We start from the raw sequence: 11201 nt of genomic DNA on the forward strand, positions 1-11201 counted from the left end.
TTAATTACAGTCATTAATTGCTCATTAATGCAACACTGTTTATAGAGTGATAGACTAAACTTGGCGAACCAGTCTCAAAGTGATTCTTTGAGCTCATCCGGTTTAATGTAGACAACGACATAATGAAGAAATAGTTAATCATCCTCCACAAATAACTAATCTTCCACCGAGTGTATGCGGCGATTAATGTCAATCTGGCAACCCGCAGAAAGGGGCGTGTTTGTTTACATTTCTCTCTGAGCCACGCGCCTCTGCGTGATGACGTAAGAGATGCGCTACGTCGTGGCTCTGGGAAGGAAGGAGGCTGCTTATTTTTCAGAAAACCCGAAAAATGATCTAGTTAACGGTAAGACAAGCTATTAATGATGGCGTGTGTGAGACAGGAGTCTGCGCTGTTTTGTCCGGGTCTCTTACAGGTATAACGATGTCTCTGTTGCCCATTTAAATCCAGGAAATATTCTTTATATCCAGATGCTAACTAGCAGCCTAGTAATTTAGCCTGATCTCTGCTCTATTAAATATATGAATTAAGACAGATTAATCTTTCAAAACATGTAAATAGTTTTCTAAGTTCCCACCAAAACTCCATAGTTACTAAATCTAATTATTGTTGCCACAGTTAAACCACAATAATTAAATATATGATCTTTAAAATTATTATAAGGCTCTGACAATAGATCTGCAAATTTGTGCGGTTTCTTTATTATGACTTTTTTGGTGATGTGTTGGCTAATATTACGTTATCTCAGTTTTAATGTAGTACAAATGGCATTTCTGGAGAAACGTTGGGTAACAGTAAATATGAAATATAAGTTGTTATTGTTATTAAGATAAAATATACTTTATTACTTACATTGCTAGATGTTTTGCATACTGAAAGCCTTCTGGATGTGTAGTAGTTAGGGTCAGGTTTAGGCCTATTTTTTTTCCTTTTTTGGTATTTTTTATGTTAATATGTACATACAATAATTTTGTATGTAGCTTTATACATAGATTTTGCATCAGACTTTAAGTGGTGGTGATCTAGTACCAAAATTATTTAATTGTTTTTTGTGCAAATGTAAAATATTCTTAAAATCCAAGATTGAAAGTTATTACAGTTAAAATAAACTGCATAGGCCCAACAATGCCATAAAATGACACAAAACCAACAGTTTTGGAAAGCCATAAACAACAAGAAGTGTAACTCCATTTTAAAAATTGTTAAGCTTTAATATTTTACTATTCTGTCAAAGCACAATTCTATGGTAATTTCTTGCATTTTAATATTGACATTTTTGCATTGTTATTTTATTTTATTTTTACCTCCTGTTCTGAACAGATTGGCAACCCATCATTGTGTAACGACTACGACTAGGGACGTCCCGATGCTAGAGGTCGACCGATAGTGGATTTTGTCGATACCAATTACTAAGGTGGTGGATAAGGCTAAAAACGGATTAATCGGCTGATAAACATAGAGGCCAGAGGACAAAATGAATAAAATCCCATATGTAGTTGATTTTTCAACCAATAATAATCAGAAACATATAAGATTGGATGCATAACATGGGACTTTAAACACTACACAAGCCTAAAAGACATCTGGGTCACTTATTTTGGAATTATACAGCCTTGGCTCCATTACAATGCTTCTTTTAATATTTACCAAATTAAGATTTTTATAGCCTATATATTATTATTATTATTATTCACAACATATGAAATTGGAGACCGGATGTTTGTGCTGACGAGGGACATTTCCATATAGTAACATTTTTCTTTACATCACCTCGCTTCAATTTAAAAACATAATTATCAAAGGAACACAGAGAAATAAAACAAACTATCGGCAACTATTGGCATAGATGTCTGCCGATAACCGATAGTTCAAAATGTGGCACTGATTAATCGGTAAAGCCGATATACTGGTCTACCTCTACCCGATACCATTTTTTGTTATCTGTTTTTTACTCTGAATTACATATCATCAGTTTATATTAGTGATCAACTGATATCATTTTTATAAAGGCTGATGCCGATATCCAGAGTGCAGGGTAGCCGATACAATGCCGAAACATCACACAATTTAATATAGTAAATAACAAAAATAAAATAGCTTTAAAATGAATAAACTATTATTCAACACTATATTTTCTCAATTTCACACAAAATGCAACTGTAAAAAAAAAAGATTATATTTTAAATGGTAGATAGGAGTTTCTTCCGAGTCATCAAATTTGAGTAATTATTTGCAAATTAAGAAATTGTTAATATATCAGGAAGAAGGAAATAACAGTACACACAGTAGTCCAGCAACCATGGATGGCATGTCCACGTTAGCGATCGCATTTACTCCAAAAATACAGAATCAAACCAATAGTACAAACAGTTCATAGTGAATAAAACATTTACTCATACGTGAAGCACTTTTATTTGAAGTTGTGTGGATCCTGCAATCTCCTGGCATTATAAACGCCCTAGATCGCCTGCTTGCCTTGTCATGGACTGACCGTCATGATTTATGAGTCAGAGGAACATTTGATCCTGATCCTCAAGTTTTGTTTCTGGCTGATATAATACGTGCTTTAGAGGAAGATATTAGATGAGCGCTCGACGGGAAGAAAATGCTGGATTTTCGTGAAGGTTCATAAATTACGTACATCTGTTTAAATGAGATATGTGCTTATTTGCAGATGGTATATAATAGAAGTTTTATTGATATTTGCCTTTTATCTTTAGAAAAGCTACAGGGAACTGTTGAGGAGAGGGTGCTAGAATACGTGCTTCAGAGGAAGATTTATGAGCGTTCCACAGGATGCAGGATCTGCTCAAGTTTTGTGAGGTTGGTTTATTACATCTGTTTAAACGAGATATGCACATATTTGCTGACGGTATGTGATATTAGTTTTATTGATATTTGCCTTTTTAGACAAGTCAGTTAGTTTCAGGGAACTGTTGAGGAGAGAGAGGGAGAATGAAACACACGATCACTTTAACATTATGAGCTCAAACACGTCTGTCACGGCTCTGATATGCGGGCGGTATAAATGACACTGTGTTGCACACCGGTCTGTTATTGTAGTAACACGATGGCACGTAACAACAAAACGAACCGTGATGGTCATTTACATGTCGCTTCACGTGCAAGCAGGCGATTCTCAGAGCCCGCAAGAAACAAATCGGCCAAACAGGAAACAGAAAAAGTCAGTATATCGGCCGATTTATCGGCCTCAGTGATATATCGGTCGACCACTAGATTATATACATTTATTTATCAACAAAAACGTGTTTAAATAAATTTGTTCATTAAATCTTGAATCAAATGAAAATAGAAAAAATATTTTTTAACAAAATATTGTATTGTTTTTATGAAATAATGTGATTTCATGCAGAACCTCACAGCACTATCCAAAATACAAATTTGGAGTTATTTTTGACGAATAAAATGCTACGTAACGGAGCAACTTAGATGTGAGATATTGCTTAAATATAAGCATGTTCCTTGTGCTACAAAGTGATTTAGCACTCTTTTCGCTGTTGTATTGATGTGGGCGTGGCCGAGTGATATCTGTGGAGAGTGAGGCCTGGAGTGGAAGAACGGTAAGGATTGACACCTGTGGGAATTTATCTCTAACAGGTGTTCTGTGTTACAGTGAAAGCTGGAGAGGGATAAAGTGTAGTCCAGACCACCAGAGGAGCGAGAGAGAGATGCACACAGCCGAGTTCATGTTGTGTGTACAATCATTTATGTTGTGCTGAAAAGCAAACCCTGTTGTGTGATTCTGAAAAGTAGTAAAAATAAAAACTCATGTTGATTGTTTATCTGGCTCCCACTTCCTCCTTCACAAAGAGAGCAAGCGACTTATCACAGTGGTGCAGAAACCTGGGAATTAGGAGGAAGTGGGATCCGGATAAACAATCCATGTGAGTATTTATTTTTACTACTTTTCAGTATCACACAACAAGGTTTGCTTTTTAGCACAACATAAATGATTACACGCACAACACGAACTCGGCTGCGTGCGTCTCTCTCTCCTCTGGCGGTCTGGATTTCCTTTTTATTCCTCTCCAGCTCTCACTGTAACACAGAACGTCTGTTAGAGATCATTTCCCACAGGTGTCAATCCTTACTGTTCTTCCTCTCCTGGCCAATCTCGGCCACGCCCACATCACCACAACTGTCATCTGCTACAAACAGAGTGCTTGATGCTCATGATGGTGTTTTCCGTGTATGAGTCAAAGAGCTCTACAAGGTATAATCACTTTGTGTTTTTATGTCAGCACAGCACCACTTCCCCACATTCACAAGCACTCAAATTTTTGAGTGCAAGAATTTGAAGCTTGCAGTTTAATAATCACATGATTTTATTTAGTGTGCTGAATGTAATAATATTTCTACGTCAGATAGAATAGATTTTTGGTATTGGAGAATTTTTCGAGCACGAGTACAAGTACATAAGCACGTGTTGGACCAGTTTCAGTTTTGGGACATCTCTTGTTATGACCCACCAGTTACTAGAGAGCCACTACTATTGCTGATTTTTAAACGTTTATCTATTCTGTCTTTTAGGTAACAATGGAGACAGAGACAAACTCCTTCCATGTGGATTTCCCCAACTTTTCCTGCTCCCTGTTAAAGAAACTGAACCAGCAGCGTCAGAGGGGTCAACTGTGTGACCTCATTGTGGCCATTGGTGGCCATCGTTTCCGGGCTCACCGTGCCGTGCTGGCCGCAAGCTCGCCATATTTCTGCGATCAGGTGCTGCTGAAGAACAGCGCCCGTGTGGTTTTGCCAGATGTCATGCATCCTGGCGTCTTCGAGCAGCTACTCTTATCCTGCTACACAGGAGCGCTCTCAGTGCCATCCAGTGAGGTGGTGGCCTTCCTCACTGCTGCCAGCTTCCTGCAAATGTGGCACGTGGTTGACAAATGCACTGAGCTTCTAGAGGTGAGACATAAGAAAAGAAAATGTGGCGGGCATTTCGAATATGGGAAATCTCCAAAAGTAGATGATTATGGCACAGATAACGAGGATGCTGGCCGGACTGCAGGTCAAGAAAAAGATAGAGTTGAAGATAGGATTTCAATTCCTGCTTTACAAAGTGCCAGCTGCTCTCCTCCGGAAGATCTGTGCAGGGAGAATGGGTTGGGTGCTATGGAGAATCAATATTTAAGACCTGGCCGTGTGCCACCAAGCATTATGGTACACAGGAAAAAGGTGCATGTGAAAGTAGAGAGGACAAACCGAGAACCCTGCACTGGTCTGTTTCACGATGAGTCCACCGTAGAAGCTGACACGGACCATAACTGTCCCACTCCAAACATCGTTGACGGTTGTTTTGATGAGAAACTTGTGAAACGCCTTGAGGAGTGCCTGGATAGAGGTTGCTCCTATGAAGAGCCCTTGGACTTCTACGGAACTTCCATGGAGAGCTTTTCACAAGCTGCGGACAAGATCACCAACCCGACATCCAAGAATAAGCAGCAACTAGATGGAGTTATGGATGTTGCTAAAGACGAGGAGGCATCGACCCATGGTTACAGTGACCTAAAGGAGCAAACGTCTCACTCAGGGTTTGCCTCTGTAGTTTATAAGCTCTATCCGTGCCAATGCGGCAAGAGCTTCACTCACAAAAGTCAGCGAGACCGCCACATGAGTATGCACCTGGGTTTACGGCCGTTCGGCTGTGCCATGTGTGGCAAAAGTTTCAAGATGAAGCATCACTTGGTGGGTCACATGAAGATCCACTCAGGCATAAAACCGTACGAGTGCAGCCTGTGCGCAAAACGTTTCATGTGGCGAGACAGCTTCAACCGCCATAACTCCACATGCGCAAGGGCTCACCAGAAACGACGGGTCAGAGTGGATCCCGCCTCCTTGTAGGAACCTTGTAAGAACACATGAGAGGCTGACATTGCCAGAATGTCAAACATTTGGTTTCTATTGAAAATAAGCACCTCAGTTTGGGAGGATTTGTCCAGGTGTACCTCAAAAAACATATAGGCTGCATCTGAAATTGCATACTGTCAGAATATGCACTGCATTTGATGAAGATGACTTCTTGGCTGGTGTAAAAATATGTTCTTTAGGTATGCAGGTGAGAATCTTAAAATTTCCGGAAATACTTGTGGCAATGCCAATGTGGGCATTGTCCCATGAACCGAATATATAGTAACAACTACCATGAAAATAATAAAGTCTGGTCTTGTTAAACAAGTAAAATTTAACCACAAGGAGTTTAACCACAACTTTCTTGGTAAATAGCACTTAAAGTTGAAAATATCTGCCCAACTTGTGGTTCTCCACGTTTTTTAAATTCAGAGTTTTGAATATGTGTCAATGGCCTCAAACCTACTTCCAGGTATTTCTCACCTACTTTTTTATGAGGATTCGGACACCCTACTCCATTGCCATACGGTTTTTTGCATACTATAAAGTAGTTGGGAAGTATGCATATTCAGACGCAGCCATAGTTTCTACTGACGGGATGGTTTAAAGTCAACATGAAAGCAAAATTGATCTTTTTTACTTTATTGTGCGCAGTTCATCAGGGCATACTGTTTTAAAATGTCATAACACTAATGTAAAAACTGTAATGCAAAAAAGGCTCCGCCTCTAAAACAACTTTCCATTTTGGCTGGCATCACATAGATGGCTATCCAAATGCCAAATAGCGTTTTATTTTTTGGCAGCTATTGTAGTTAACACAGCCTTTCTAAAATCTTGCTAGTTAACAGAATAATAACTGTAGTTATTAAGTAAGTAACTGCAATAATAACAAGTAACAATGGAATTGGAAACGAAATGTGAACGTTGGTGAACTTTGACCTTCAGTCTCCAAAAAGCCACCTCAAATTTGTGTGCTTGCGGCACAAAAATAAAAGGATTTTGGCATCTTGTTAAATTAACTAAAAATAATAGTTCACCCAAAAACTATCATTTACTCACATTCATGCCATCCCAGATATATATGACTTCCTTTCTTCAGTTGAAGAAAAATAGAAACATATCTCAGCTCAGTAGGTCCTTAGGAAGGTCCCCTAGGAAGCGGGAGCCGGGTAAACAATCCACATTCCACAATCCTTTTTATTGCAAACACTTTTTATTCTAAAACACTCTGTTTGCTTTTCAGCAACACACACAAGACTCTGCTGACACGGCTCCTTCCACTGGACTGGATGTGGTGCACCCATTTTAGTCAGATCAGTTAGCGGGCCGGTGACTGTCGAATGAAAAACTCTGTCATTTTATCAATTTGGGGCAGCACCTGCCCATGACCCAAGTTGATGTCCAGATACCGTATTTCCACCCACCCAATTGCACACATCTTTGGGTTTGCCGGTAGTCCCGCCCATCTCAACGATCTCAGGACAGTCCTCAGATGCTGCAGGTGCCACTGCCAATCATGACTGAAAATTATGAAACAAAAACAGGGCTTGCTGGACCCTGAATATGCCGCCATATCGTCCTAACACCAGATCGAGCACTCACTCTGCGTCACATTCTTCAGCCAGCAGCCAACTTCGGCAGGTGTCACGTAGCTGTTGGACGAATGCGAACGGGTGGCCGTGCTCGCAAAGCATCCACAAGCTTAAATGCTGCTGATGTTGTTCTGGGCTACGGCCAACAAAGATGGCCTTCTTCAAATCCTCGTACACCAGGAGGTTGGCCGCAAGAAGTTGTTGGGCCACGAGTTAGGCTTCCCCGGACAACAGCGGCAGTATACGGGCCGCCCACTGGGACCTCGGCCACTTCCATGCATCAGCTGTCTGCTAGAAGAGCTCAACGAAGCCTTTGGTTCGTATTGAGTTCCCATCTTGCAAAGCATGACGTGTGGCACAGCCATAGGTGGGTCCGGTGGTCCTGGTTCGTGGCCCCTTCTGGTGTACCAAGCTCGGTCCTCCGCTTGAGCCTGGAAGAGCGCCTGATGCTCCATAAAGCACAGACAATCAGCATTAATGTCATCCATACAACTCTTTTGTTCACATGAACCGTACCCCAGACCACCTTTTTAAGCGGACCCGAGTACGGTTCGCGGGTGCGCACCCGAGTTCGGAAGACAGCGTTCACATCATCCAAACGAACCGAACTCTGACGTCATTCGAACCGGGGTGCGCACCAAAAGTGCTAGGGTGAAAGCCCCCTAAAGCTTGTTGTTGTGCTGCTGTTGGTCCAGCCTCCTCCATTAACCTGTGCTCCTGGTCAGAGTACCCGGGTTCAAATAAATATGGCTGTGCAAACACTGTGCAAAATCTCTTTTTCTCCTGCTAAATCTGACATCTGTGTTTAAATTTGCTTAAATGTGTTTACGCCGTTTGGTCTGTACAGCGTTCCTCCTACTGTTACAACTGTTGTAAACAGCGCTGCTCTGGGTGTGCCGCACATGCGTCACTTCTCGTGCGAACACGCCAACACCAGTACATCACATGAGAGACCGCGTGACCTCAGCCCTCTCGTGAACACGCATACCACTACTTAACAGAAGTGATTATTTATTGTTAAATAGTATGTAAATATTGATCTTTTTCACACAAAAAGGATTGTATCGCTTTATAAGACATATTTATAAGTAATTTAACCACTCGAGTTGTTTAATGCATATTGTTAAAATCGTGTTACCATCCACTTCCATTATAAGGACATTCTGAGCTGAGATATTTGTCTACAAATGTGTTCTGCTGAAGAAAGGAAGTCATATACATCTGCGATGGCATGAAGGTGAGTAAAAGATGAGAGAATTATCATTTGTGGGTGAACTGTCCCTTTAATTATAATGAATTGAAGCAACATTATTCTAGAACATTTCGTCGCAACTCGACTTCATTGCGTTCTATCCATTAACATTTGTAAAAGTTTACTTAAGCCACTTGAGTTTGGACTACATGAATACATTTTATGGTGTTCATGTAGCATTAATTAAACTCGGCAGGGGATTTCCATTTACCAGCATGCTTTTCATGGGACTCAATGCTAAAATTATTATTATTTATGTGTTTTTGTGCAAGATGAATATAAAGGGTATACTTGTTAGTGTTTAATGTTTTATTTTGTTGAGATTTGATGGTGTTTCTGTTATATTGGAGTTTTGGGGTTACCATAACGATGATGACAGGTAGATGTCGCACATGAAATTGAATACTCACTTTGTTGAGCAAATGCTGTGCTAACCATTGCATGTATTTAGCATGCTAACATTCACTTTCACTAGTTAGTACATAAAGAAATAAAATACATCTATTTGAGTTAAATTGACATGTCTAATTTTGTTGGGTGTACTCAATTCAACTCGGTTCTTTCTACACAAAGTGTTTATGTTAAGATTAGATAGTAATTAGAGGTTGACTGATAACTAAGGTGGTGGGAAAGGCCAATAACCAATTAATCGGCTGGTAGTTTTTTTTAATTGATTTATAGAATGCAAATAAATACATAATCGTATACTTTATTATGGCGGGCAAAGACAAAGAGTCTTTAATGAAATTAATAAAATCCCAGATGCAGTTTTTTGTTCAACCAAAATCGTAAAAGTAACTGAAAAAAAAAAAAAGACTTTTGAGTACAAACAAGCCCGAAACACACTGGGGACTCTTATTTTGAAATGAATAAATGATGATAAAACTTTCGCAACTATCGACAGATTTTTTGCAGATATCCGATAGTTGTTGTGGTGGCGTAGTGGTCTAAAGCACATAACTGGTAATCAGAAGGTTGCTGGTTTGATCCCAACAGCCACCACCATTGTGTCCTTGAGCAAGGCACTTAACTCCAGGTTGCTCCGGGGGGATTGTCCCTGTAATAAGTGCACTGTAAGTCGCTTTGGATAAAAGCGTCTGCCAAATGCATAAATGTAATTGTAAACGTTCCAAAAAGCACCGATTAATCTGTCTACGGTCTACGTCTCTAATAGTAATTTTACGTTAAAAAACATGGAGCCACTGTCCACGATTGAATAAAATTCAGCTATTGTTTGATTGAGGAGTGCAATAGTAGACTGTAAACTCACATTCACTTCATTCCGATATGACACACCCACTTTTTTCACAATTTGTAGAATAAACTCACCGCTTTTGTTCTTAGGAGTATCACACATTACAGATTGAAATTGGGTTGTGAATGCCATTTCATGTTGACTTTAATGTCATTCTAATATCTGAGATGTGATTAGTGTATAAATACTCTACCACATGGTTTAAATCTCCCAGAATAGCTTCGAATTATGTCTTATTATTCATGTTTTATCACTCTAAGCGCATTGGAGTTCAAATTTTAAGTATAATTGTCTTACGCATATAGAAATATACCGCAATGCGGCATAATGCAGGATTTTTTTGGAGGGTTTATTTTGCCTTTGATTGAGTTGTTGGCACGAACACATTTGCAGATGTCTATCATTTGGTTGCTCAACTGTGGCTAGTGTGTTTATAGGATTTCACTGAGAACAGCGATTATTTCAGCCATGAAACTGCTAAGCCATTTATAATCCATCTAATGCTCTGAAAGCCAACAGATTTATTAGGAGGATTTTGAAAATAAGAGAAAAAAAAGGTCAAATACAATCCTGCGTAATGTTGCATAAATGGCATTGACATTTTCAACAACTTCTGCATGTGATGCTCTTTTTGTCAACCAAAAATATTTTTAATGTGCCATAAATATATATATATATGATTGAATCTCAAGAAACCATGTCTGGGTCATATTTGCCCCAAAATGAAAAGACAAAAATAAGAAAAGTAATTTTTCAGAAAGAAAATGAAGCTTACACTCAAAACACAAACTTATTCCATCAATTAAATTGAGTAATGGGGTCTCCAAAACTTGTGCAATAAAGTTCACTTGGTGTTCATCTAGAATGATCTGAAGGTAATTAGTTGCATGTAGATTTAACTCAGATTTGCTATTTAAATATTGTTGTTTCCACGTAATCATTTTTACATTTACATTTTACATTTATGCATTTGGCAGACCCTTTTATCCAAAGCGACTTACAGTGCACTTATTACAGGGACAGTCCCCCCGGAGCAACCTGGAGTTAAGTGCCTTGCTCAAGGACACAATGGTGGTGGCTGTGGGGCTCGAACCAGCGTCCTTCTGATTACCAGTTATGTGCTTAGAACACTCCATAATTTTTACTTTAATGAACTCGTTCTCATTACTGAAATACAGTAAAGATTATAATCCTGTCTGGACACAATTATTATCATTTTTTAATTAAAAT

General features: G+C 39.3%; 1 protein-coding gene across 2 annotated transcripts; it reads left to right on the forward strand.

The window, feature by feature from the left end:
• Window positions 1–271: 271 nt before the first annotated feature.
• LOC127642573 (zinc finger and BTB domain-containing protein 43-like) lies at window positions 272–10898 on the forward strand. 2 transcript variants are annotated; one of them, XM_052125213.1, is made up of 2 exons: window positions 272–346; window positions 4553–10898. In XM_052125213.1, the coding sequence occupies exon 2, from the start codon at window positions 4559–4561 to the stop codon at window positions 5864–5866; it is 1308 nt and encodes a 435-aa protein (XP_051981173.1). In that variant the 5' UTR covers window positions 272–346; window positions 4553–4558; the 3' UTR covers window positions 5867–10898. The 2 variants fall into 2 exon arrangements, with proteins under 2 accessions (XP_051981173.1, XP_051981172.1); XM_052125212.1 differs by lacking the exon at window positions 272–346 and adding an exon at window positions 2721–2824.
• The last annotated feature ends 303 nt before the right edge of the window (window positions 10899–11201 follow it).

This window comes from Xyrauchen texanus, unplaced genomic scaffold, assembly GCF_025860055.1.
Source record: "Xyrauchen texanus isolate HMW12.3.18 unplaced genomic scaffold, RBS_HiC_50CHRs HiC_scaffold_704, whole genome shotgun sequence".
Classification (NCBI taxonomy): domain Eukaryota; kingdom Metazoa; phylum Chordata; class Actinopteri; order Cypriniformes; family Catostomidae; genus Xyrauchen; species Xyrauchen texanus.

Bases quoted from the DNA above. Each gene is read 5' to 3' on its own strand.
- LOC127642573 (XM_052125212.1), top strand. From the start codon at position 2,798: ATGCAGGATCTGCTCAAGTTTTGTGAG. The intron at 2,825-4,552 runs GTTGGTTTATTA...TCTGTCTTTTAG, and splicing joins ATCTGCTCAAGTTTTGTGAG to GTAACAATGGAGACAGAGAC.